Source organism: Pithys albifrons, chromosome 29 (assembly GCF_047495875.1).
Source record: "Pithys albifrons albifrons isolate INPA30051 chromosome 29, PitAlb_v1, whole genome shotgun sequence".
Classification (NCBI taxonomy): Eukaryota; Metazoa; Chordata; class Aves; order Passeriformes; family Thamnophilidae; genus Pithys; species Pithys albifrons.
Window position 1 is genome coordinate 1,872,455 of NC_092486.1, and position 27,942 is coordinate 1,900,396.

The 27,942-nt window shown below is 57.5% G+C and overlaps 1 protein-coding gene across 2 annotated transcripts in view; it reads right to left on the reverse strand.

Moving 5' to 3' along the window:
* Positions 1 to 15,843, reverse strand: part of LOC139683681 (hexokinase-2) — a 60,336-nt gene extending 44,493 nt beyond the window's left edge. Inside the window, exons 1-2 of one of the 2 annotated variants that reach the window (XM_071579044.1) lie at positions 15,828 to 15,843; positions 12,174 to 12,401 (exon numbers count right to left, since the gene is read on the reverse strand). In XM_071579044.1, the coding sequence (XP_071435145.1) occupies positions 12,174 to 12,239 (66 nt within the window). In that variant the 5' untranslated portion in view covers positions 12,240 to 12,401; positions 15,828 to 15,843. Of the gene's footprint in view, positions 1 to 718; positions 877 to 12,173; positions 12,402 to 15,827 lie in introns of those variants that run through there. The other variant, XM_071579043.1, reaches the window with a different exon arrangement.
* Between the last annotated feature and the right edge of the window lie 12,099 nt (positions 15,844 to 27,942).

The following is a 27,942-nucleotide window of genomic DNA, read 5'->3' on the forward strand; positions in this document are numbered from 1 at the left end:
CCTTCTCCTCCTCCTCCTCCTCCTCCGGCTCTCCCCCTCCTCCCGCTCCGCCCGCGCGGCCACGCGGGGTCCCGCAGCCGAGCACGTACCGCACGCGGCCGGGCAGCGCCGGGGCCTCCGCCCGCCCCCCCGGTTCCCCTTCGCTCCCGGCTTCTTTCCTCTTCCCTTTTCACATTCTTGTCCTCTTTTCCCTTTTTAATTTTTTTTCTTTTTTCCCCGCTCGCTTTTTTTTTTCAAAAACTTTCCCCCCTCCTTTTCCCTCTTTTTACTCTTTTCCTCTGCTTTCCTCCTTTTGTCCTTTTCCCCTTTGCTTCTTTCCTCTTTCCTTTTCCCTCCTTTCTTTTCCAACTTTCCCCCTCTCCTTTCCTTCTTCATTCTTTTCCCTTCTCCCGTCTTTTCTTTCCCTTTCTCCCCTTTTCCTCTTCTCTTTCCCCTTCTCTTTTCCTCTTCTCTTTCCCTTTCCCACTCCGCCGTCACTTTCCCCCTTTCCTTATTATTTTTTCACTTTTTTCCCAGTTTTCTTTTTTCTTCCCTCCTCTTTCCCCCTTCTCCCCTTTTTCCCCCCTCTCTCGCCTTCCCCTCTTTTTCCTCTCCCCTTTCCCCTTCCCACCTCTCCCCCCTCTCCACTTTTCTCCTCCCTTTTCTTTAATTTTTTTTTCTTCCCCCCCGTCCCGCACATCCCACCCCGGCGCTGCTCTGTGGCGGGGGTCCCTCTCACCTTCTGCGCCTGGTCATGGTTGAGCTCTGTGAAGAAGTAAGCGAGGAGGTGCGATGCGATCATGGCGGGAGGAGCGCGGAGGGTGCGGAGGAAGGTGCGGAGCGGCCCCGGCAGCGCCGCGCGCTCCCCGCGCCAATCGGGCTCATTCAGGAGGTTCCCCCCGGCCCGCCAGTGACGCGGCGCCAGCGCCGCTCCCCATTGGCTGAGCCGCGAGGGTGTGTGAGCCGCGCGCCGGGGGGCGGGGACTGGGAGGGGCTGGGGGGCAATGGGGGGAGTGGGGGGGGGACTGGGGGGGGAATTGGGGGGACTGGGGGGTAACTTGGGGGGTGAACTGGGGGGTACTGGGGGGTGAATTGGGGGGTGAATTGGGGGACTGGGGGGTGAATGGGGGGGTGAATTGAGGGGTACTGGGGGGTGAATTGGGGGTGAATTGGGGGGTACTGGGGGGGGAATTGGGGGGTGAATTGGGGGACTGGGGGGTGAATGGGGGGGTGAATTGAGGGGTACTGGGGGGTGAATGGGGGGGTGAATTGGGGGGACTGGGGGGGGAATTGGGGGGTGAATTGGGGGGTGAATTGGGGGGTACTGGGGGGGTATTGGGGGATACTGGGGGGTGAATTGGGGGGACTGGGGGGTGAATTGGGGGGTGAATTGAGGGGTACTGGGGGGTATTGGGGGATACTGGGGGGTAAATTGGGGGGGACTGGGGGGAAATGAGGGGTATTGGGGGGGTAGTGGGAGGGTATTGAGGGTACTGGGAGGTGAGTTGGGGGGTGAACTAGGGGGTACTGGGGGGGTTATGGGGGATACTGGGGGGTAACTTGGGGGGGACTGCGGGGAAATGAGGGGTAGTGGGGGGGGGAATGGGGGGTATTGGGGGTACTGGGGGGGGAATTGGGGGGGACTGAGGGTATTAGGGGATACTGGGGGGTACTTGGGGGTATTGGGGGATACTGGGGGGAAATTGGGGGCTGAACTGGGGGGTACTGGGGGGTATTTGGGGATACTGGGGGGTAACTTGGGGGGGACTGGGGGGAAATGAGGGGTATTGGGGGGGACTGGGAGGGTAGTGGGGGTACTGGGGGGTGAGTTGGGGGATGAATTGGGGGGTACTGGGGGGGTTATGGGGGATACTGGGGGGTAACTTGGGGGGACTGGGGGGAAATGAGGGGTATTGGGGGGGTAGTGGGGGGGTAGTGGGGATACTGGGGGGTGAATTGGGGGGTGAACTGAGGGGTAGTGGGGGGTATTGAGGTACTGGGGGGTGAGTTGGGGGTGAATTGGGGGGTACTGGGGGTATTAGGGGATACTGGGGTGTTAATTGGGGGGACTGGGTGGGACTGGGGGTTATTAGGGGTGAACTGGGGGGTAGTGGAGGGGTATTAGGGGTACTGGGGGGTGAGTTGGGGGGTCGGGGGGGTATTGGGGGGAATGGGGTGTGAATTGGGGGGGACTGGGGGGTGTTGGGGGGAATGGGGTGTGAATTGGGGGGGACTGAGAGGGTACTGGGAGATGAATTGGGGGGTAATGGGGAGTGAACTGGGGGGTATTGGGGAGTGAGTTGGGGGGGACTGGGGGGTGAATTGGGGGATAATGGGGTGAATTGGGGGTGCACTGGGAGGGTGAACTGGGGGGTACTGGGGGGTATTGGGGGATACTGGGGGGTGAATTGGGGGGTATTAGGGGTGAATTGGGGGTTATGGGGGATATTGGGGGGTGAATTTGGGGGTGAATTGGGGGGACTGGGGAGTGAATTGGAGGGTAGTGGGGGGTATTGGAGGGTATTAGGGGTGAATTGGGGGGTACTGGCGGGTATTGGGGGATACTGGGAGTACTGGGGGGTGAATTGGGGGTGCACTGGGAGGATGAATTTGGGGGTACTGGGGGATACTGGAGGAGGGTGAATTGGGAGGTACTGGGGGGGTATCGGGCGGTACTGGAGGAGGGTGAATTGGGGGATACTAGGGGGTGAATTGGGGGGTAGTGGGGGTGAATTGGGGGATACTGGGGGGGTATTGGGGGATACTGGGGTTACTGGGGGGTGAATTGGGTGGTGAATTGGGCAGTACTGGGGGGTTTGGAGGTGAATTGGGGGTAGTGGGAGGGTATTGGGGGTACTGGGGGATGAATTTGGGGGTATTGGGGTGAATGGGCAGTACTAGGGGCTGAATTAGGGGTGCACTGGGGGGTACTGGGGGTGAATTGGGGGATACTGGGAATGTGTATTGAGGGGTACTGGGGGGTGCTGGGTGGGTGAATTGGGGGTGCTCTGGAGGACTAGGGTTGAACTGGGTGGGTGAATTGGGGGTACTGGGAGTGTGTATTGGGGGGTACTGGAGGTAAATTGGGGGATACTGGGGGGGATTAGGAGTACTGGGGGAGTGAATTCAGGGGTACTGGGGGTGAATTTGGGGGTACTGGAGGGGATTGGGGGTGAATTGGGGGTACTGGGGGTTGAGTTGGGAGGTACTGTGGAATGCTGGGAGTACTGGTTGGGTGAATTGGGGGGTACTGGTGAATACTAGGGGTACTAAGGGGGTGAATTGGGGTGCACTGGGGGACTGTGGGTGCACTGGGCGGGCAAACTGGGGGGTATTGGGGGTACTGGGGAGTACTGGATGGGTGAATTGGGGGGTACTGGGGATATTGGGGAGTACTGGGAGGTGAATTAGGAGGTAGTGAGGAATACTGGGGGGTACTGGGTGGGTGAAGTGGTGGGTATTGGGAGGGTGTATTGGGGGGTACTGGGAGGTGAATTGGGGGTACTGGGGATACTGGGGAGTACTGGGGGGTATATTGGGGTACTGGGGGGTGAATTGGAGGGTACTGGGGAGGTGAATTGGAGGATACTGGGAGGGTGTATTGGGGGAATAGGGGTGCACTGGGGAGGTGAATTGGGGGATACTGGGAGAGTGTATTGGGAGACGAATTGGGTGTATTGGGAGGGTGGGGAGGCACTGGGAGGGTGTATTGGGGGTCAGTGGAAGGTACTGGGAGGGTGTATTGGGAATGCAATGGGGGAGTGAACTGGGGTGTACTGGGAGGCGGTACTGGGGCTGTACTGGTTGGGTGAATAGGGGGTAATGGCAGGATGTGCTGGGGGTGCACTGGGGGACTGAGGGTGCTCTGGGGAGGTGAACTGGGGGATACTGGGAGAATGTGTTTGGGGGTGCACTGGGGGACTGGAAGGGTGTATTGGGGCATGAATTGGGGAGTACTGGGGAACTAGAAGTGCAGTGGGGAGGTAAACTGGGGGATGCTGGGAGGGTGTATTGGGGGGCATGAGAGGGTGAATTTGGAAGTCAGTGGGAGATACTGGGAGGGTGAATTGAGGGTACTGGGGGAGTGAATTGGGGGATACTGGGAGGGGAGGCACTGGGAGGGTGGATTGGGGGTCAGTGGGAGGTACTGGGAGGGTGGATTGGGGCATACTGGGGGAGTGAATTGGGGGCTACTGGGAGGGTGTATTGAGGGTGCACTGAGGGACTGGGAGAGTGTATTGGGGATGTACTGGGGGGTGAATTGGGGGGTCCTGGGGTGGGCATTGGGGGTGCACTGGGGGTTAAGCATTGGGGTGTACTGGGAGGTGCATTGGGGGTGCATTAGGAGTTGTGCATTGGGGTGTACTGGGAGGGGGGGTACACTGGGAGGTGCATTGGGGTGCACTGGGGGATGCATTGGGGGTGCACTGGGGGTTGTGCATTGGGGTGTACTGGGGGATGCATTGGGGTGTACTGGGAGGGGTGGATGTGCACTGGGGGATGCACTGGAGTGTACTGGGAGGGATGGGGGTGTACTGGGGGATGCATTGGGGTGTACTGGGGGATGCATTGGGGGTGCACTGGGGATTGTGCACTGGGGTGTACTGGGAGGGGTGGGGGTGTACTGGGAGGGGTGGGGGTGCACTGGGGAATCCATTGGGGTGCACTGGGATTATACTGGGAAGGATAGGGCTGCACTGGGGGCATGCACTGGCATGTACTGGAGGGGTGCACTGAGGTGCACTTCCTCTGCATGGTGGGGGTTGGGAGTGCACTGGGGGGTTGGGGGGGCACTGGGGTGCACAGAGGGTGTGAACTGGGTGTACTGGGGGGATGTATTTGGGGTGCATTGGGAGGGTGTATTGGGGGTTCACTGGGGCTCATGCATTGGGGGGTACTGGGAGGTGCATAGGGGACCTGGGGGTGTACTGGGGGCTGCACTGGGTATGCACTGGAGGGGCCAAGGAGGCACTGGAGGAGTGCACTGGGGTGTACTGGGAGGCTGCATTGTGGGGAGCACTAGCAGGGTGCACTGGGGTGTACTGGGAGGGGTGGGGGTGCATTGGGAGGCACTGGGGAGCAGGTACTGGTGTGTACTGGAGGGGTGAATTGAGGTGCACTTCCTCAGTGCACTGGGGGGGTTGGGAGTGCACTGGGGTGTACTGGGAGCGATGGGGATGCACCAGGGGGTGCATTGAGGTGTACTGGGGATGTCATGAATGTCTACAGTGGGGTCTACTGGGGGATGTAGTTGGGGTGCACTGGGGGGGTACGTTGGGATGTACTGGGGAGTGCATTGGGGGTGCTTTGGGGGCCGGGGGTGCAACTTTGGGGTGGGCTTGGAAGGTGCACTGGGGTGTACTGGGAGGGGCTGGGGTGCACTGGGGGAGCCGTGCATTGGGAATGCACTGGAGAGGGATTGGGGGTGCATCGAGGGGAGTGCACTGGGGTGCACTGGGGGGTCGTGTGTGCTGGGAGGCCTGGGCTGCGCTGGGGGAGCACTGGGGTGGTACAAAGGGGGTGCACTGGGAGGCCTGGGCTGCACTGGGGGTGCACTGGGGTGGTACAAAGGGGGTGCACTGGGAGGCCTGGGCTGCACTGGGGGAGCACTGGGGTGGTACAAAGGGGGTGCACTGGGAGGCCTGGGCTGCACTGGGGGTGCACTGGGGTGGTACAAAGGGGGTGCACTGGGAGGCCTGGGCTGCACTGGGGGTGTACTGGGGTGGTACAAAGGTGGTGCACTGGGAGGCCTGGGCTGCACTGGGGGTGCACTGGGGTGGTACAAAGGTGGAGTGTGTGTACTGGGGGTGCACTGGGATGTACTGGGGGGACACTGGGATGCACGGGGGGTGCACGAGGGTGGTACAAAGCAGGATTGTGTGTACTGGGTGTGCGCTGGGGGGGGTAGAAGGTGGGGGGGGGTTGTGTGTACTGGCAGTTCACTGGGGTGGTACAAAGGGGGTGCACTGGGGCATTGTGTTTACTGGGAGTGCACTGGGAGGCCTGGGCTGCACAGGGGGTGCACTGAGATGGTACAAAGGGGGTGTACTGGGGGGGTGTGGGGGGTTGCGTGTACTGGGGGTGCACTGGGATGCACTGGGGGTGCACAGGGGTGGTACAAAGGGGGGTTGTGTGTTCTGGGGGTGCACTGGGATGCACTGGGGGTGCACTGGGGTGGTCCAAAGCAAAGTTGTGTGTACTGGGGTGCACTGGGGTGGTACAAAGTGGGGTTGTGCATACTGGGGGTGCACTGGGGTGGTGCAGAGCAGGGTTGAGTGTACTGGTACTGGGGATGCACTGGGGTGCACGGGGGGTGCACTGGGGTGGTCCAAAGCAGGGTTGTGTGTACTGGGGTGCACTGGGGTGGCACAAAGCGGGGTTGTGCATACTGGGGGTGCACTGGGATGCACTGGGGGTGCACAGGGGTGGTACAAAGCGGGGTTGTGCATACTGAGGGTGCACTGGGATGCACTGGGGGTGCACTGGGGTGGTACAAAGGGGGGTTGTGTGTACTGGGGGTGCACTGGGATGCACTGGGGGTGCACTGGGGTGGTACAAAGGGGGGTTGTGTGTACTGGGGGTGCACTGGGATGCACTGGGGGTGCACAGGGGTGGTACAAAGGGGGGTTGTGTGTACTGGGGGTGCACTGGGGTGCACGGGGGGGGAACTGGGGTGGTCCAAAGCAGGGTTGTGTGTACTGGGGTGGTACAAAGGTGGGTTGTGTGTACTGGGGGTGCACGGGGGGTGCCCCCGCGTGTCGCAGCCCTGTGCCCGCAGCCCGTGTGTCCGTGCACGCAGCCACCGCCGCCATGGGCGCCGCGTGTGCCGCGCTCCCCCCGGTGTGCCCGCGTGTGCCATCACATGCGTGTGAACGTGCGCGGCCCTGCGCACCCGTCAGGTCACATCCATCACCCCGCGGCCCGCGGCGCTCGCACCGACGCCCGCGTGTCCCGCTCCCCCTGCGCACCGAGCGGGGGCCGGGGGGGGCAGCGCTGCGCCCCAAGAGCTTCGGGCAGCATCGCTGGGGCTGGGATGTGCCTCTGCCATCCCGCTTTCCTGCTGCCTCCATCCCGGCTCCATCCCGCCTTCCTCTTCGCCTCCATCCCGGCCACATCCCAGCTCCATCCCACCTCCCTCTCAGCTCTACCCTGGCTCCATCCCAGCTCCGTCCCAGCTCTGTCCCAGCTTCTTCCTGGCCACATCCCAGCTCCATCCCACCTCCCTCTCAGCTCTACCCTGGCTCCATTCCAGCTCCGTCCCAGCTCTGTCCCAGCTTCTTCCTGGCCACATCCCAACTCCATCCCAGCCCCATCCCAGACCTATCCTGTCTCTATCCCAGCCCCATCCCGGCTCCATCCCAGCTCTATCCTGGCTCCATCCTGGCTCTATCCCAGCTCCATCCCCACTCTATCCCGGCTGTGTCTCAGCCGCATCCCAGCTCCATCCCGGCTCTATCCCAGCTCTATCCTGGCTCTGTCCCAGCTCCATCTCAGCCCCCTTCCGGCTCCATCCCGGCTCTGTCCTGGCCCTATCCCAGGCACATCCCAGCTCCATCCCGGCTCTATCCCAGCCCCATTCTGGCTCCATCCCGGCTCTATCCCGGTTCCATCCTGACTCTATCCCGGCTCTGTCCCAGCTCCATGCTGGCCACATCCTGGCTCCATCCCAGCTCCATCCCGGCCCCATTCTGGCTCCATCCCGGCTCCATCCTGGCTCCATCCCAGCTCCATCCCAACTCCATCCCGGCTCTCTCCCAGCTCTGTCCCGGCTCCATCCTGGCTCCATCCCAGCTCCATCCCGGCCCCATCTGGGCACCCACGGGCCACAGCGGGGTGTTGGTGGCCCGGAGCCCTACGAGGGCCGTGGCACGTCCTGGCACTGCGGCGCGGCCCCCGCTCGCCGCCGCCAGCAGAGCCGGTCCCAGCAGCCCTGGGGCAGAGTTACCCAACCCGTCTGCCCGCTCCCGCCGCTTTCCCAACCAGTTCGGAGCAGCTCCGGCTCTTCACGCCTTCACCCTCTCACAGTCCTTTCTACGTGGTCATTTACATCATTTTCGTGTTTTTGTTTTTCAAGGAACTGTGACTCCATTTCAAAGGAAAGAGGGGGAGAAGTCAGAGCTGAGACAATCCTGCTTCCAGACACCTTTTCCTGGAGGATCCAGTCCCGCCAGACCCACCCTGAGTCTGTCCAGTGTTCTGGTTAAATCCCTGCATCATGACCTGATGCTTTTTAGGATTTGGACTCATTGATCTTTGTGGATCCTTTCCAGCTCAGGATATTCCATTAATCTGTTGCTGCCCTTATATTTCAATTCACCCTCTCATCCAGTTTTTTTTTTTTCCTTTTCCCCTAAAACACCAAATTCTCTGTGGTTAAGTTGAAATTAAAGCAGCATTTGAGCCTATAAATAGCCAGGCACATCTGTCCACCTTCCCATCTGCCAGTGGCCCAGCTGGATGAAGGAAGTGTCTGTTTGTGCAAAATAAGGGATCTGTCTCATCCTCTGTCCCATAAAATCAGTTTATTCAGGGAGAATACTCCCCAAGACTCCATGGATTTGCCAGATAACACCCTAGTTGGGAAAAGGCAGGATGAGTTGGGCTCTGCTCAACTCTGCTCCCTGAAATAAAGCCATTTTTTAAAGTTTGAAATGGGGTTTTCCAGCAGGCCTTGTCATTCCTTTCATGGAATAACGCTCCAAATGGCAATCTTTTCAAGCTGTCCCAGCTGCTTCCCAGCTCTGTGTGGGCTTGTAATAATCTATCAGCATTTAATGCCACATTCCTTAGGAAAAGGAAGCGGCTGATTGTAGGGATTGGAGCTACAACTGGCTCTAATTTCTCTAATGTGATTCCTTAAGGACGAGTGGCGCAGTAATGACAATGTCAGAGCGTGAGGAAGGGCCGTGCCCCGTGGCTGGAGCAGGGATGGAGCATCCCAGAATCCTGGGACCAACCACAGCCCAGGGCAAAGCTTTGGAAAGGGACCCCCAGGAGAGCTTTGGAAACCTGCTGAGGGTCATATCCCACTTTCACACTGGGGAAACTGAGGCACTGGCAGGGATGGGGATAGAGGAATTGGGAACCAAACGTGGCACATCCAAGTGTGGAGCAACCAGGATGATCCCAGGGCTGGAGCTGCTCCAGGAGAGGCATGAACTCATCTGGGATCACCTGCCTGGTGATTCATCGCTCCGGCGCTGCTCCACATAGTTTCCAAGGAGGTTTCATTGGACAGGGCCAGGGCCACACACCTCCCCATGAACCCATTGGCAGCAGGATGACACCGGGACCGGTGATTGACTGTGCCCTGTCACCCAACACACCGGAAACCTGGAGCTTGGCCGGACCCAGCCCTGGCAGGGGCCGGGAATAGAAAACCGGTCGGAGGACTTTTCTTTCCTCGGCTGCCGCAGGATGAGCGCGTGACCTTGGGCTGAGCTGGGTGAAACAGCCTTTCCCCGGCTCTGCAGAGAGGGAGGGGATTTGCCCATCCCAAACTGCGCCACAGAGGGGGAAGGAGGGGAGGGTGGTGCCCTGTCTGTGCTGGGGGTGGTGGGAATCCATCTCTCCATCCATCCATCCATCTGTCCATCCATCCTAATGCTGCTTCTCTGCAGATCTTATAACCCTGGAGCGACTTCCAACCCATCCCAAACCTCCAGCTGTACCCCAAGGTCACTCTCCACATCCAGCCCTTCCCAGAACAGCTGGAAGGATTTCCCTGGGGGTCAGAGTGGGTGTCCCTGGGATGGGCCACCCCAGTTCCTGCAGCCTGGCTTCCCACCTCACACACCGGGCTAATCTCCGTGGAACGGACGGAAAAGGGGAGATTAAATTAGATTAGCGGGTGCCGTCTAATTTTAGTGTCCTCACGTGTCACCAGCACACTGCTCTGGCTCTTCCCTCACTCCCCCAGACCTGTGCCACCCTCAAAGCCACCAGGGCCACCAGCCAGGAGGAATCCAAGGGGGGTTTGGCCAGGAAGTGGCACCCAGAGATGGGTGTAAGTGGGTGATGTGTGAGAGGGCAGAGGGGTCACTGGACCTCAGCCAAGAGGGGACTGGGGGTGATGGTCACTCCCTACTGGTGATGGGCATCCTGGACTGGTGTTGGTCACCCTCCCCTGGCAATGGTCACCCTCTGATGGTGATGGTCCCCCTCCCCTGGCAATGGTCACTCTCTGATGGTGATGGTCACCCTCCCCTGGCAATGGTCACCCTCTGATGGTGATGGTCACCCTCCCCTGGTGATGGCCAATCTCCACTGGTGGTGGTCACCCTCAGCCTTGGGATCATCTCCATCCCCAAACAGCCTTCTCTGCCCAGGAGGATTTTCTGGTGGGACCCTCCACCTCCCATTTTCCCCCTCCATGCCCAGCTCCCACCCTGCCTGTCCTGCTGCCTCCTCCCAATCACTGCGCCATGAGGATGACGTCGGTCTGCCCAGACCTCCCTTGGGGCAATGTCAGCCTATTCAGCTGTCAAAGAGCCTGCCAGCTCCATCAAACGTCTGATCCAAGAGGACATTGGATTCCTCTTGGGATCAGCCCCAGGATTGGTCCCATGACACCATGGGAAGATATGTCTGGTCCCCTCCATTTGCAGGAGCTGCACGTCCCCAGAGTCCCAGCAAGATCTCCAATGTCCCAGGAAATGTCTCCAAACCCTGTAGGGGATGTCAGAGCTGGCAGGAGCCCTGGCAGGAAGGATGGTGTCCCCAAAAGCCAGTATGGTTGAATGTAGGGGGAGCTGGGACCCATCCTGCATCCCAGAGGGGCAGTGCCAGGTGCAGCAAAGCCTGGCACAGCTCCAAGGTCAAAAGTTGCAGTCAGGACACAGGACCTTGAGTCACTCCAGCCCAGGATGAGCAACTCCCACGTGTGACACTTTCCCAATCGCAGCGGAAAGGGGAGGTTTCTCCTGCACCCCTGGGGCACTTTCCATGGTCACTGCCACGTCCCACGGCGTGGGACACACCACGTCCCCAGTGCCACCAAACCAGACCTGGGGCATGAGTGGTACTGGGCAGAGATGCTCAGTTCTGGGGGTTTCCCTCTCCTCCTCCATGGGACCCCCTGCCTTTCCTCCTGGCACTGTGGGCATGACCAAGCTGGATCCCAGGGGTCCTATCTGTGTGCTGGGAGGGGAATAACTCTGCCACCACCCCAGGATGGTCCCATGGCATGGCCACATCCAGCCTGCACTGATTCCTGTAAAATCCTTCCCACACAGCACAGGCAATCGGAGGAAATAACTCAAAAGTTGAATTTGGGGTAGACCTGGCTGTGGCAGGATTCCACTCATGGCAGGATCCCACCCATGGCAGGATCCCACCCGTGGCAGGATCCCACTCATGGCAGGATCCCACCCATGGCAGGATCCCACCCCTGGCAGGATCCCACCCGTGGCAAGATCCCACCCATGGCAGGATCCCACCCGTGGCAGAATGCCACTCGTTGCAGGATCCCACCCCTGGCAGGATGCCTCTCATTGCAGGATCCCACCCATGGCAGGATCTCACCCGTGGCAGGATCCCACCCGTGGCAGGATCCCACCCCTCAGCCTGTGGTGTCCTGGGAGAGCCACTGCACAGGCAGGGACTGTGGCAAAGCCACGTGCGGATGGATGTGACTCCCAGCCCGTCCTCGGAGTCTGGATGAGGTGCTGGGAAGAGCCAGCAAGGGAGTGAGGGGCTGGGAACCCCCCTCCTGCCTCTCCAAACCCCCATCCACAAGCCATGGCACTGCTGGTGGGCAGGGAAGGATTGAAACCCCCTGACCCCCCCCAAGTCCAGAGCGATCCCTGAGCCCAGCCCGGAGCTCTCTTCGGGATGCAGGAGCAGAGCTGGGCTCACCTGGATCCTCACTCACCACAAGCAGCATCTCCCTTGCTCCCTGCTGGAAGGATCATTGCTCAGATTTCCCAGTGAAATATTTTTCCATCAAGTCACTCTGACATCCCAAATATTACATCCCACCTTGCTCCAGCATCACCCCACCTGGCTCAGAGCTGGAGCTTTGGGAATCATCTCCCCTCCACTCTTCCTCAATTATTCCCCAGCATCCATCCTGTGATCCCTTGACACCCACAGTTGCTCCCCTTCCACTCCCATCCCTCACAGCTCCTTATCCAGGTACAAGGAGCATAAACCACCCACCCAGAATCCCAAATCCGGGGAGAAAATCCCCTTACCTGGTTGAAGACTTCATTGTCCATCCCGTTCTCCGCATGCATGGGCGTCATCCTTGGAGCATCCATGCTTTGCCAGGACTGGGAGCTCGCCGTGCCGAGCTGGGTCTGGGAGGGCTTTATCACCTCTGATCCCTGCGGAGGAAGGCCCTGCGTGCCAGCGCCGAGGTCATTGGCTGGGCACCGCGCGGATGGAGACGGGATTTCAGCGCCACTGGTGTAATCCCAGAGCTGTGGGATGAGAGTGACGGAGCTGTCTGGGATGAGATGCTCTGTGGCAGGTTTGGGCTCCTCCTGCCCCGCACCAACTCCCCCCCTGCAGAGCATCGCTGTGTGTCGTGCCCACTGGCATGGAAAAAAGAAGCAGCTGGATCAGGTTCAGCCCATGGGTGACCCCTGCGTTGCTCTGTGCCCGTGGGGGGTGACCTCGCTTGCCCCCGGCCCAAATATCAATGCAGAGTTTTACTGATAAATCCTCTCTGCTTTTTCCTTGGAGAGGGAAAATAAAATGAGAAAATCCTCGCTGGGTTGGGTGGGGTGGGTGTGTTTGGAGGGGCTGGAAGCCCCGAGCTGGGGTGGGTGGCACCGCCCCAATCCTGGTACCACATCATGCGTGTGCACATGTGTGCTGCGTGTGAGAGCACACGTGGGACAGGGACACGTGGCCACCCACATGGATCTGACCCAGCAAAGGGCTTAATCGGGATCTGTGGCATCTGCCACGGCAGCAGCGGCGGCTCCTCCACTTGTGCAGAGCTTTGGGAGTCCTGGAGAATCCCAAAAGACCCAGTTGGGGGATAAAAGAGAGGGGAAAGGCTTCCTGGCTCCTCCCCTGCCCTGTGGCTCCGTGGGTCCATCCCTACGTGACTGTGGGCACGCAGGGCCCCTCTCCTGCCACTGGAGAGGAGCTGCCAGGCAAAGAGGTTTAAGGTTGATGCAGTTATTAATTCTATCAGAGATTATCCACTTTGGAGGGCCTGGCAGCCAGGGCTGGAGGGTTATCCATGATGGGAAAGGCAGGGATCACTGCTAGGGATGAGAAGGATGGAGCTGCAGTCCCAGGGTTATCCAGGATGGGAAAGGCAGGGATCGCTGCTGGGGATGAGGAGGATGGAGCTGCAGCCCCAGAGTTATCCAGGATGGGAAAGGCAGGGATCGCTGCTGGGGATGAGGAGGATGGAGCTGCAGCCTGAGTTATCCAGGATGGGAAAGGCAGGGATCACTGCTGGGGATGAGGAGGATGGAGCTGCAGCCCCAGGGTTATCCAGAATGGGAAAGGCAGGGATCGCTGCTGGGGATGAGGAGGATGGAGCTGCAGTCCCAGGGTTATCCGGGATGGGAAAGGCAGGGATCACTGCTGGGGATGAGGAGGATGGAGCTGCAGTCCCAGAGTTATCCAGGATGGGAAAGGCAGGGATCACTGCTGGGGATGAGGAGGATGGAGCTGCAGCCCCAGGGTTATCCAGGATAGGAAAGGCAGGGATCACTGCTGGGGGTGAGGAGGATGGAGCTGCAGTCCCAGAGTTATCCAGGATGGGAAAGGCAGGGATCACTGCTGGGGATGAGGAGGATGGAACTGCAGCCCCAGAGTTATCCAGGATGGGAAAGGCAGGGATCACTGCTGGGGATGAGGAGGATGGAGCTGCAGCCCCAGGGTTATCCAGGATGGGAAAGGCAGGGATCGCTGCTGGGGATGAGGAGGATGGAGCTGCAGACTGAGTTATCCAGGATGGGAAAGGCAGGGATCACTGCTGGGCATAAGGAGGATGGAGCTGCAGCCTGAGTTATCCAGGATGGGAAAGGCAGGGATCACTACTGGGGATGAGGAGGATGGAGCTGCAGCCCCAGGGTTATCCAGGATGGGAAAGGCAGGGATCACTGCTGGGGATGAGGAGGATGGAGCTGCAGCTCGAGTTATCCGGGATGGGAAAGGCAGGGATCACTGCTGGGGATGAGGAGGATGGAGCTGCAGCTCGAGTTATCCGGGATGGGAAAGGCAGGGATCACTGCTGGGGATGAGGAGGGTGGAGCTGCAGCCCCAGGGTTATCCAGGATGGGAAAGGCAGGGATCACTGCTGGGGATGAGGAGGATGGAGCTGCAGCCCCAGGTTTCCCCATCACAGGCAGGGGTGGGTTGGAGATAAAGGGCAAGGCTCAGATTTAGGGCCTCAGGGCTGGCTTGGGCACCACCTGGCTGGGCTGGGGAAGCCCAACCCTTGATCTTAGTCTGGGCACTGAGCTCGGCCCTGGCTGTTGGTCAGGTGCTGCACTGACTGGGAGGGGCGAGGCAGAATGGAGCCCTGGCCCCTGCCCCATCCCTGTCCTTATCCCCACCCCATCTCCATCCTGATCCCTGTCCCAAACCTAATCCCATACCCATCCTGACCCCTGTCCCTATCCCATCCCTGTCCTCATCTCTGCTCCATCCCCATCCTGATCCCTTTCCCAATCCTATTCCCGTACCCATCCCATCCCTGTTGCCACCCTGGTCCCTGTCCCTATCCCATTACTGTTCTCATCCCTGTCCCAGTCCCATTCCCATCCCCCTCTCTGCCTTGTCCTCTTCTTCATCCCCATCTAAATCCTGTCCCCATCCCTATCCCTCCAACCATCTGTAGCTTGATCCCTGCCCCTGTCTCATCCTTATCCTGTCCCCATCCCTGACACCATCCTTGTCCCCATCATGGTCCCTGTCCCTATCCCACTCTCATCCCCTTCTCCAGCTCTGTCACCATCCCCATCTCAGTCCTAGTCCCTGTCCTGTCCCCTTCCTCATCACTGTCCCCATCCCTGTCTTGGTTCCATCACATCCCCATCCTGTCCCCATTCCCACTCTGACACCACACCCTCCACATCCTGGTCCCTGTCTCTGTCCCATTCCCATCCTCATTCTGTCCTCATTTCTATCCCCATTTCCATCCTAGTCCCTGTCCCTAACCCGTCTTCATCCCCATCCCTGTCCTGATCCCTGCCCTCGTCTCATTCCCATCTCCATCCCTGTACCCATCCTGGTTCCTGTGCTCATCTCATCCCCATCCCCTTCCCTGTCCCAGCCCCACCCTGGTCCCTGTCCCTACCTGTCTCCATCCCTGTTCTGATCCCTGTCCCTGTCTCATCTCCAGCCCTGTACCCATCCTGGCCCTGTGCTCATCTCACCCCTATCCCTTTCCCTGTTCCTGTCTCAGCCCTAGCCCCGCCCTGGTTCCTGTCCCTACCCGTCCCCATCCTCATTCCTGTCCTCATCTCTATCCCCATCTCCACCCTGGAGATCCCTGTCCCATCCTCATCCTCATCCTTGTCCCCATTTCCATCCTAGTCCGTCCCTAACCCGTCTTCATCCCCATCCCTGTCCTGATCCCTGTCCCTGTCTCATCCCCATCTCCATCCCTGTACCCATCCTCGTTCCTGTGCTCATCTCATCCCCATCCCCTTCCCTGTCCTTGCCCCACCCTGGTCCCTGTCCCTGTCCCTGTCCCGTCCCCATCCCTGTCCTGATCCCTGTCCCTATCTCATTCCCATCTCCATCCCTGTACCCATCCTTGTTCCTGTGCTCATCTCATCCCCATCCCCATCCGTCCCCCCAGTCCCTGTCCCTACCCGTGCCCATCCCATCCCCTTCCCAGTGCCCGCGGCTGTCGATGCCAGCCCAGGACTCACCGGGAGCGCCAGGACACGCAGCCCCCGGACCGCCCCAGCTGCCCCCGCATCCACCTGCCTCGTGCCTGGGCTTTGGCAGCGCCTTCATCCGCCGGAAACTTCTTTTATCTCCAAAAAATTCCTCTGCGCTCCGACGGGGAAAACTCCGGCTGCTCCAGGCTGGGATCCTCCCTCCGCCGCCCACGGCTCGTACAAAGGCTCCTTCTTCACCCGGGGAGGACAGAGCCACCTTTGTTCATCCCGCTCCGCCATCCTCCTCCCGGGAATCTCCAGGATCGGGAAAGTCACTGAACCGCGAGCACCGGGTGGTGGGAGATGTGGGGTGGGGGCATCGCTGCGTGTCCCAGATTTGCTCCTTCCCACCAATCCCAGCGGGATTTTAATTATTTTGTTTTAACCAAGCCGGGATTGTTGAATATTCCACCGGAATAATGGGTGGGGTCGAGGGGATCCAAGGGATGCTGAGCCCTCCAGCCCGGCCGTCCCTGCTGGAATCCTCAGCGCGCTCACAAATCCTGGTATTGTGTCTCCCGCCTCATGGATAATCCCGGCATGGCGGGGGCGAGAACTGCCCCTTCCCAGCGTGAGACTCCTGGGAATGTCGGTGGGTGGCCGGGGACAATCCCACCCCCCCAGCGCCCCACCCCCTGCCTCTCATTACAATGAGGGGATAAATAATCCCTTCAGACGGAGGGGATGGAGGAGCCGCTGCCTGGGATACGGCAGGATGGCGATTTCCCTGGCACGGTCCCTGGGATGCCCCCCCGGGATGCTCCCCAGTCCACTGGGCATCGCACTGGGAGCCCACCCAGTGGCAAATCCCACACCGTCAGCCTCAGGGCTGGATGCACACGCAGCCTCCGGATTTCCCTGGCAAATATCCCTTCAAATTCCTGGAAAACTCAGCCAGGACAGGCCTCTTTGTCTCCCATCGGAGCACCGGGATATTTGGCAAAGATAAGGTACCGGGAGAAGCGGATTCTGGTGTCATTGGCAGCATCGATGGCAGCAGGAGAGAGGATTTCATGGCTTTAACGACAGGATTAAAGTTTTCCAGGAGCCTCCCTGTCCATGTGGACACCAACAATCCTGCATTTCCCAGCATGGGAAGCTGCAAACCCATCCCGGGGCACCTGGAACTCCTTGGAAGCAGGATGGGGGTCCTGATGCCAAGCCAGGCTCTGGGAGAGGAGAGCTCAGGGACCCAGAAAACCCAGGGAGCAGCTTCCCGGGAGAGTGGGTGTGTTTGTTGGGATAAGTTTGGCGGCACAAGGAGGAGGAGGGAGAGGTGGAAGTGGCCGGAGGTGATGCCGCAGCTCCAGAAAGCACCTCGGAGTGTTTTATTTATTCCCATTTTCCCCGCAGAGCCAGCACGGGGCTGGCAGCCCTGGCAAGGACCGGCTGCTTCCGAGAGCTTTGGGACCATGCCAGGAAGGACTGGGTTTAATCCTGTGCCAACAGCTGCCCCAGGGCCGGATCAGCCCTGGCACTGCCCCTCTTCCCTGACCTTCCCAGCTCAACCCGCTGCTGTAACTGGAAACCCCTGGGTGGTTTTTCCAGTCTCGTGATATCGGGAAATGTCAGATCCCGGTGGTGTTGGGGTGATGACAAAAGGATGGAGACACCTGGATTTGGGGACCATCTTGGGGTGGGGCGTTGGGACCCTGCTCCTGCTCTGGCCACGCTCAGAGACAGAAAATGAGATGGATAACTGAGCCTGAAGGGCTGGAAAACAGCATTCCCAGTGGGCTCAAAGCACTCCCAGGCTGCTGGGATGTTGTTTTATAAAAATTCAGCCCTTTCCAAACTCCAGTTCCTCACTGTGCCCCTTCATCACTCTGACTCCTGAGAATTTTGCTTCCTAAAAAACATGAGCTGTGAAAAAATTAGGTCTCTAATAACCCTGAGCCCTGATAACTGTGATCCCTAAAAGACATGGTCCCTAATAGCTGTGATCCCTAATAACTGTGATCCCTAATAATTTGGATCCCTAATAATTGGGATCCCTGAAAAACATGGTCCCTAATAATTTGGATCCTTAATAACTGTGTTCCTTAAAAAAATTAGGTCCCTAATAACTGTGAACTCTAATCACCCTGACCCACCATAACTCTGTCCCCTATAAAGAAAATCCCTAAAAAATGAGGTCTCTTATAACTGTGACCCTTAATAAACATGACACCAAAAATCATGGTCCTTAAAAACTTAATAACCCTTAATAAACATGACCCCTAAAAACTGTGGTTCCTGATAACCATGACCTCAACTCTGAGACCTAAAAATAAGTGTCTAATTGCCATGACCCCTAATAACCCCAAACCCTAATAACTGTGACCCCTAAAAAATATGACCCTTAATAATCCTGACCCCCAATGACCCCAAACCCCACTAACTATGGTCTCTGAAGAATGTGGTCCCTAATAACTGTATGCCCTGAGAGCTGTGACCCCTAAAAAGGCCCCTAAAAATGAGGTCCCTTAATAACCAAGACCCCCAATAACCCAATCACCAATAACTGTGACTCCCTCATCACTCTGACCCCAAGTAACTGACCCCAAATAGCTGTGACTCCCCAGTAACACTGATCCCAAATAGCTGTGACCCCAAATCACTCCAACCCCAAAGAACTGTGACCCAAAATAACTATGACCTCCCAAATAACTCTGATCCCAAATAGCTGTGGCCCCCAATAACTCTGATCCCAAATAGCTGTGACCCCAAATAGCTGTGACCCCCAGTAACCCTGACCCCAAATAACTGTGACCCCCAATCACCCTGATACCAAATAACTCTAATCCCAAATAGCTGTGACCCCAATCACCCTGATCCCAAATAACTGTGACCCCAAATAACCCTGATCCCAAATAACTGTGACCCCCAATAACTCTGATCCCAAATAGCTGTGACCCCAATCACCCTGATCCCAAATAGCTGTGGCCCCCAATCACCCTGATCCCAAATAACTCTGATCCCAAATAGCTGTGGCCCCCAATAACTCTGATCCCAAATAACTCTGATCCCAAATAGCTGTGGCCCCCAATAACTCTGATCCCAAATAACTGTGACCCTCCAATCACCCTGATCCCAAATAACTCTGATCCCAAATAACTGTGACCCCAAATAACCCTGATCCCAAATAACTGTGACCCCCAATAACTCTGATCCCAAATAGCTGTGACCCCAAATAACCCTGATCCCAAATAACTGTGACCCCAAATAACTCTGATCCCAAATAGCTGTGACCCCAATCACCCTGATCCCAAATAACTCTGATCCCAAATAGCTGTGACCCCAAATAACCCTGATCCCAAATAACTGTGACCCCCAATAACTCTGATCCCAAATAGCTGTGGCCCCCAATAACTCTGATCCCAAATAGCTGTGGCCCCAAATAGCTGTGACCCCCAGTAACCCTGACCCCAAATAACTGTGACCCCCCAATCATCCTGATCCCAAATAACTGTGACCCCAAATAACCCTGATCCCAAATAGCTGTGACCCCAAATAGCTGTGACCCCAAATAGCCCTGACCCCCAATAGCTGTGACCCCCCCAATCACCCTGATCTCAAATAGCTGTGACCCCCAATCACCCTGATCCCAAATAACTGGGACCCCCCAATCAGCTTGATCCCAAATAACTGTGACCCCAATTAACCACCACCCCAAAAGCTGCGACCCCCAGAAACCCTGACCCCAATTAACTGTCACCCAAAATAACTGTCACCCCCCAATCAGCCCAGCCCCAAATAATTGTGACCCCCAGTAACTCTGATCCCAAATAACTGTGACCCCCTATTCACCCTGATCCCAAATAACTGGGACCCCAAATAACTGTGACCCCCCCTATCACCCTGATCCCAAATAACTGTGACCCCCTATTCACCCTGATCCCAAATAACTGGGACCCCAAATCACCCCAGCCCCAAACTGTGACCCCAAATAACCCTGATCCCAAATACCTGTGACCCCCTCATCACTCTGACCTCCAATAACTGTGACCCCAAATAGCTGTGACCCCCAATAACCCTGACCCCAAAGAACTGTGACCCCAAATAGCTGACCCCCAATAACCCTGACCCCAAATAACTGTGACCCCCAGTAACCCTGACCCCAAAGAACTGTGACCCCAAAGAACTGTGACCCCCAATAACCCTGACCCCAAAGAACTGTGACCCCAAATAGTTGTGACCCCCAATAACCCTGACCCCAAAGAACTGTGACCCCAAAGACCTGTGACCCCAATCACCCCAACCCCAAAGAACTGTGACCCCAAAGAACTGTGACCCCAATCACCCCAACTCCACAGAACTGTGACCCCAAATAACTGTGACCCCCAGTAACTCTGACCCCAAAGACCTGTGACCCCAATCACCCCAACCCCCAATTCCTCTCCTCCCACCTCCACTCATTTCCCCTCAGGACACACCCCCTGAAAGCCCCTTTTCCACCTCCACCCCCCATTTTCCCCTCCATATTTAATCCCCATCCATCCAACCTGGAGCATTTCCAGGTTTCTGGACATGGAGCAAACCCCACCTGGGGGGATTCAATTCCCTCTGGATGCTCCCACTGGGTGAGCCTCGAGGCACAGACCCATTTTTGGGGTGACTTTACACCTTGGATCACTTTGTCAGTTCTTGGAATTACACCCAAGATCGGGGCAGGAATAATGGGATTATCCAGTGCTGGCTGTGGGATAGGGAAGCTCATTAAGGAGCATTAAAGAGGGGGAAATTGGGTTTTTCCAGGTTCCAACACAAACCTCAATTAACTCAGGTGCCTCCAAGGCTCATTTTGGGGTTTCTTTACAATTTGCTCCCCCCACAGACACAAACCCAACTTCCAGGATCCCTGAGCAGCTGGGAATGGCATCCAGCCCTTCCAGGTTTGGGAAAATTGAGGCACAGTGACCCCAACCCTGCACGGGGAAACACCCCATGGACCCCCCCAGAGCACCCACTTCCCTTCCAGAGCCCTCAAATCCCCCGGGAAAAGCAGGATGAACCCCCTTGGAGGGTTTTTTCCCAGGAAAACACCGCAGGGGAGGGGGAATACATCCCAGTGGTGGGGCTGGGATGAGAGTACCTCCATGGTGAATAATCCAGGGGATGAAAAAGGGAGATTTCCCCCTTTATTTTCCATCCTCCCTGAGTTTTCCAGCATGGCAGGGACTAACACTGCCATCTACCGAGTCAGCCCCCGCCTAATTAATCCCCGAAATTCTGTTTTCCCCACTTAAAAGCGCTTCCCACGTTTTCAGGGACGCCCGAGCCACCTGTCCCTGAGCAGTGAATCCCAGTGACCATCCCAGGGGCACAGCCCCCAAATATCCCCCCTTAGATGAGGATGATGATGATGATTTTGGGGGTACCTTTTTGGCCCCCAAATATCCCCTCTAGGATGATGATGATAATGATGATTTGGGGGGCACCTTTTTAGGATCAGGACTTTGGGAATGCCAAACTGGGAGGGTGATTGGAGAAACTGAGGCACAGCTGGAACCTCCCTGTGCCCACCCCACCCTGTGCCCACCCCACCCTGTGCCCACCCCACCCTGTGCCCACCCCACCCTGTGCCCAACCCTTCATTAGCCCAGATTGGCCCCACCTGTGCCTTGTTGGGCTCGGAGTGGGGGGGGGGGGGGGAGCGGTTCAAGCCTCTTTTTTTTCTGCTGATTTCCCCCATTTTGGGTGTCTGGTCAGCGAGGTGCAGGATCAGTCCCTTGCCAGGATGGGGGAGCCCAGCGGAGCTGAGGGGTGGCCAGGGAAGGTCTTGGGGGTCCCGAAGTCCTCAGAGACACTGGAGGTCCCTCAGCCCTTGGATGTCCCTCATCCCCCGGGGGTCCTGGATGTCCCTCAGCCTCCGGGGGTCCCTCAGCCTTCAGGGGTCTTGGATGTCCCTCAGACCTTGGGGTTCCCTCAGCCCTCGGGGGTCCCGGAGCCCTCAGAGACACTGAAGTTCTTGGAGGTCCCTGAGCCCGAGGGGGTCCTGGGGGTCCCTCAGCCCCCGGGGGTACTGGAACCCTCAGAGATCCTGCAGCCCCCGGGGGTCCTGGAGGTCCCTCAGCCCTCGGGGGTCCCTGAGCCGTCAGGGGTCCTGGGGGTCCCTCAGCCTTCGGGGGTCCTGAAAGCCTCTCAGCCTTCGGGGATCCCTCAGCCCTCAGGGATCTTGGAGCCCTCAGAGAAACTGCAGCTCATGGGGGCCCCACAGCCCCCGGGGGTCCTGGAGGCCCCACAGCCCCCGGGGGTCCTGGAGGCCCCACAGCCCCCGGGGGTCCTGGAGGCCCCACAGCCCCCGGGGGTCCTGGAGTCCTCAGAGACGCTCCAGCTCATGGGGGTCCCTCAGCCCTCGGGGGTCCTGGATGTCCCTCAGCCCTCGGGGGTCCCGGAGCCCCCAGGGGTCCTGCAGCTGGTGGGGGTCCTGCAGCCCACGCCGCCCCCCGAGGTGCTGGAGGGGGTGCTGTGCCAGCAGTTGGGGGTCCTGCCCCGCGCCGCGCCCATCGCCCGCCTGCGCCGGGGGCCCCGCGGCACGTACGAGCCCACCGGAGACCCGGCCGAGGTGCTGGAGCGGCGCCAGGCGGCCAATGCCAAGGAGAGAGAGAGGGTGAGGGACCCCAAAGCCCCCCCGGCCCCACAACCTGGGCTGTGCCCCATTGGGGGGGCACCCCCGGGGCTGCTCGAGGTGGGGGCACCAGCAGTGCCACCTCGGGGGTGCTCAGGGAGGGGCTGGGGGGATTTGCTTTTGGGGGTGGTGGGTTTGATCCCGAGGGGCCCCAATGAACTTTTAGGCGGGCTTGGTTTTATCCTGGGGTGGTCAGTTTAATTTTGAGGGCTCTGGTTAACTTTTGGGAGGGCCCAGCTTTATCCTGGGGTGGTCAGTTTAATGCTGGAGGCTCTGGTTAAATTTTAGGAGGGTTTGGTTTTATTCTGGGGTGGTCAGTTTAATGCTGGGGGGCTGTTTAACTTTTAGGAGGGTCCAGTTTGATGCTGGAGGTGCCCTGGTTTAATCCTAAGAGGCCTCAGTTAAGTTTTAGGAGTGCTTGGTTTTAGCCTGGGGTGGTTAGTTTAATCCTGGGGGCTTGTTTTTATCCTGGGGTGCTTAGTTTAATTTTGAGGGCTCTGGTTAACTTTTAGGAGGGTCCAGTTTTATCCTGGGGTGGTCAGTTTAATCCTGAAGGGCTCTGGTTAACTATTAGAAGAGCCAGTTTGATGCTGGAGGTGCCCTGGTTTAATCCTAAAGAGCCCTAAGGAGCTCCTAATCCTAAGGAGTTAAGTTTTAGGAAGGCTTGGTTTTATCCTGGGGTGGTCAGTTTAATTTTGAGGGCTCTGGTTAACTTTTAGGAGGGCCCAGCTTTATCCTGGGGTGGTCAGTTTAATGCTGGAGGCTCTGATTAACTTTTTGGAGGGCTTGGTTTTATCCTGGGGTGGTCAGTTTAATCCTGAGGGCTCTGGTTAAGTTTTAGGAGGGCTTGGTTTTATCCTGGGGTGGTCAGTTTAATGCTGGGGGGCCCAGTTAAGTTTTAGGAAGACTTGGTTTTATCCAGGAATGGTCAGTTTAATTCTGGGGGAGTCTGGTTAAGTTTTAGGAGGGCTTGGTTTTATCCTGGGGTGGTCAGTTTAATGCTGGGGGGCCCAGTTAAGTTTTAGGAAGGCTTGGTTTTATCCAGGAATGGTCAGTTTAATTCTGGGGGGCTCTGGTTAATTTTTAGGAGGGTTTGGTTTTATTCTGGGGTGGTCAGTTTAATGCTGGGGGGCTGTTTAACTTTTAGGAGGGTCCAGTTTGATGCTGGAGGTGCCCTGGTTTAATCCTAAGGGGCCCCAGTTAAGTTTTAGGAGTGCTTGGTTTTAGCCTGGGGTGGTTAGTTTAATCCTGGGGGCTTGGTTTTATCCTGGGGTGCTTAGTTTCATTTTGAGGGCTCTGGTTAACTTTTAGGAGGGTCCAGTTTTATCCTGGGATGGTCAGTTTAATCCTGAGGGGCTCTGGTTAACTATTAGAAGAGCCAGTTTGATGCTGGAGGTGCCCTGGTTTAATCCTAAAGAGCCCTAAGGAGCTCCTAATCCTAAGGAGTTAAGTTTTAGGAAGGCTTGGTTTTATCCTGGGGTGGTCAGTTTAATCCTGAGGGGCTCTGATTAACTTTTTGGAGGGCTTGGTTTTATCCTGGAGTGGTCAGGTTAATTCTGGGGGGCTCTGGTTAATTTTTAGGAAGGCTTGGTTTTATCCTGGGGGCCTCTGATTAACTTTTAGGAGGACTTGGTTTTATCCTGGGGTGGTCAGTTTAATCCTGAGGGCTCTGGTTAAGTTTTAGGAGGGCTTGGTTTTATCCTGGGGTGGTCAGTTTAATCCTGAGGGCTCTGGTTAAGTTTTAGGAGGGCTTGGTTTTATCCTGGGGTGGTCAGTTTAATGCTGGGGGGCCCAGTTAATTTTTAGGAGGGCTTGGTTTTATCCAGGAATGGTCAGTTTAATTCTGGGGGAGTCTGGTTAAGTTTTAGGAGGGCTTGGTTTTATTCTGGGGTGGTCAGTTTAATGCTGGGGGGCTGTTTAACTTTTAGGAGGGTCCAGTTTGATGCTGGAGGTGCCCTGATTTAATCCTAAGGGGCCCCAGTTAAGTTTTAGGAGTGCTTGGTTTTATCCTGGGGTGATCAGTTTAATCCTGAGTGGCTCTGGTTAACTTTTAGGAGGGCCCAGCTTTATTCTGGGGTGATCAGTTTAATCCTGAGTGTCTCTGGTTAAGTTTGAAGAGGGCTTGGTTTTATCCTGGAGTTTTCAGTTTAATCCTGAGGGCTCTGGTTAACTTTTAGGATGGCTGAGTTTAATTCTGAGGAGTCCAACTTAATCCTGGAGGGGTCCTGGTTTAATCCTGGAGGGCACCTGGTTAAATGTTGGAGGGTCTGTTTTAATTCTGGGTTGGTCACTTCAATTTTAGGAGGACTCAGTTTAATTCTCAGTAGTCCAGTTTGATCCTGGAGGGGTTGTTTTAATCCTGGGAGCCTCAGTTTAATTTTGGGGGAGGGGGATTGGTTTAGTGCTGGGGAGCCTGGTTTAACCCTGGAGGGGTCCCAGTTTAGTTGTGTGGGACCTACTTTAATTCTGAGTGGGCACAGTTACATCCTGGGGAGCCCAGTTTAATCCTGGAGGGAACCCCAGTTTAATTCTGGTGAGCCCAGTTAAATCTAGGCAGATCCAGTCTAATCTTAGTTTAATTCTAGAAAGGCCCCAGCTAAATTCTGAGGTCCCAATTTAAGTCTAGGAGGGCCAGGTCTAACTCTGGTGAGCCTGGTTTAATACTGTAAAGGTTCCAGTTTAATCTTGGGAGGCCCCAGTTCAACTCTAGGAGAGACCAGTTTAATCCTGAATGGGGCAGTGTAACCCTGGGGACCCCAGTTTAACTCAGGTAGAGCCCAATCTAGTCATAGGAGGGGCCTGTTTAGTTTTGGGGTCCTTGTTTAATCCTGGGGGAGCAAGTTAAATCCTGGTGAGAGCCCAGTTTAATGTTGGGGAACCCAGTTTAATTCTACTAGGGTCAGGTTTAATTGTGGTGAGCCCAGTTTAATCCTGTAAAGACTAATCTTGAGGACTCCAGTTTAACTCTAGAAGAGCCCAGTTTATTTCTGAAGGGCTTGCCTTAATCCTGGGGAGCCAGTTTAATTCTAAGGTGGCCCCACTTTAATACTACAAAGGCCAGAGTTAAATCTTGGGAAGCCAAATTTAGTCCTGGAGACCTCAGTTTAATTCTGTGAAGGCTCCACTTGAATTTCAGAGAGTTTAATCCTGGGAGTGGTCAGCTTAATTCTGGTGGAACCCAAATTAATTCTGGGGTGTCTGATTTAACCCTGGTGAGGCCAATTAGATCCCAGTTTAATCTTGAGGAATACCAGTTTAATCCTGGGGAGATCCTGATCTAACCCAAAGTTCTGGGGCCCCTCTCACCCTCTAACTGGGTCCCTCAAGGTCCTCCCTTATTCTCTAACAGGGGTCCCCCCTGGGGGTCTCTAACTGGTCTCTGGGGGTCTCTAACTGGTCTCTGGGGGTCTCTAACTGGTCTCTGGGGGTCTATCGGGGTCTCCTCGGGGTGTTCTGTCTCCCAGATCCGGAACCTCAACAGCGGCTTCTCCCGGCTCCGGACTCTGGTGCCGCTGGTGCCCCGTGACCGCCGGCCCAGCAAGGCAGACACGCTGCGGGCAGCGGCCCAGTACATCCGCCTGCTGCGGGGGGTGCTGCAGGACTGCCAGGTGGGCACCCCCAAACTGACCCCCCAAAGCCCCAGTACATCCCCTCTGCTGTGGGACTGCCAGGTGGGCACCCCCAGATTGACCCCCCAAAGCCCCAGTACATCCCCTCTGCTGTGGGACTGCCAGGTGGGCACCCCCAAACTGACCCCCCAGGCCTCCCAGTACATCCGCCTGCTGCGGGGGGTGCTGCAGGACTGCCAGGTGGGCACCCCCAAACTGACCCCCCAAACCCCTTCTGACCCCCCCAGTACATCCCTTTGCTCAGGGACTGCCAGGTGGGCACCCCCAAACTGACCCCCCAGGCCCCCCAGTACATCCGCCTGCTGCGGGGGGTGCTGCAGGACTGCCAGGTGGGGACCCCCAAACTGATCCCCCAGACCCCCCAGTACATCCCCTCTGCTGTGGGACTGCCAGGTGGGCACCCCCAAACTGACCCCAGACCCCTCCTGAATCCCCTCACTACATCCCTCTGCTGCGGGTTGTGCTCAGGGACTTACCAGGTGGGCACCCTAAAACTGACCCCAAAGCCCCAGTGCATCCCTCTGCTGTGGGACTGCCGGGTGGGTACCCCAAAACTGACCCCAAAGCCCCAGTGCATCCCTCTGCTGCGGGACTGCCAGGTGAGCACCCCAAACCCGACCCCAAACCCCTCCTGACTCCCCTAGTACATTTGTCTGCTGTGGGGGGTGCTGCAGGACTGCCAGGTGGGCACCCCAAAACTGACCCCCGAACCCCTCAGTACATCCGCCTGCTGCGGGGGGTGCTCCAGGTGGGCACCCCCAAAACTGACTCCCAAACCCCTTCTGGCCCCCCAGTACATCCCTCTGCTGCGGGGGGTGCTCAGTGACTGCCAGGTGGGCACCCCAAAACTGATCCCAAACCCCTCCTGAAACCCCAGTACATCCCATTGCTCAGGGACTGCCAGGTGGGCACCCCAAACTGAGCCCAACCCCCCAGTACAACCCATTGCTCAGGGACTGCCAGGTGGGCACCCCAAACTGACCCCCCCAAACCTCGCCAACATCCAGTACCTTTGCTGCTCAGGTACTGCCAGGTGGACACCCCAAAACTGAACCCCCCATAATGTGAGGACTGGGAGGGACTGCTGAGGTGTTTCCCTGATATTTTTTCAGTTTGGAATTAATATTCAGGGGTTTTTTTAGTTATTAAATTGTTGGGGGGCATTCCAAGACTGACCCCCCCATCTCTGGGACCCCCAAGACTGACCCCCCCCAAAACTGAGCCATCCCCCTATTTTAATACTTGTTTTAATTCCTTTTTTTCCCCCAGCAGCTCGATGCTGACACTGGGGGGGTCCCCCCGGGGGGGCCGCCTGAGAATCAGCCTGGCAGTGCCCCCCCGTGCCCGTGGGGACCCCCAGTCCTGCCCCCCTGCTCTGGGGCACCTCAGGACACCGGGGGGACGGTGAGTGGGGGTACCCTGGTGGGATGGGGGGACATCCAGGGGGGTTCTCTGGTGGGGTGGGCACTCGGGGACCCCTTGTGGGGCATCTGGGGGGGGGGGGGGGGGGGCAGAGCACCTTGGGGGGCACCCTGGGAATTTGGGGGGGCACAGAGCACCTTGAGGGGGCAGCTGGTGGGGGATGAAACACCTTGGGGAGCACCCTGGGAGTTTGGGGGGGGGGGGGGGGCAACAGAGCACCCTGGGGGGCCTCACTGGGGTATGGGGGGCACCTGATTTATACCGACACAAACGGGGAGGGGGCTTCAAATCACCTTTTCCCCCAAAACATTCCAAAGTGTGGGGGAAAAAAAATCTTTTTTTTTTCTTTTTAGGTTTTTCCTGTCAACCCCAAAAATCCGGGGGGGGTCGAGGGCGACCCCCCTGAGGTCCAAGTTCAAGGCTCCGCCCCCCATTTTTGGGG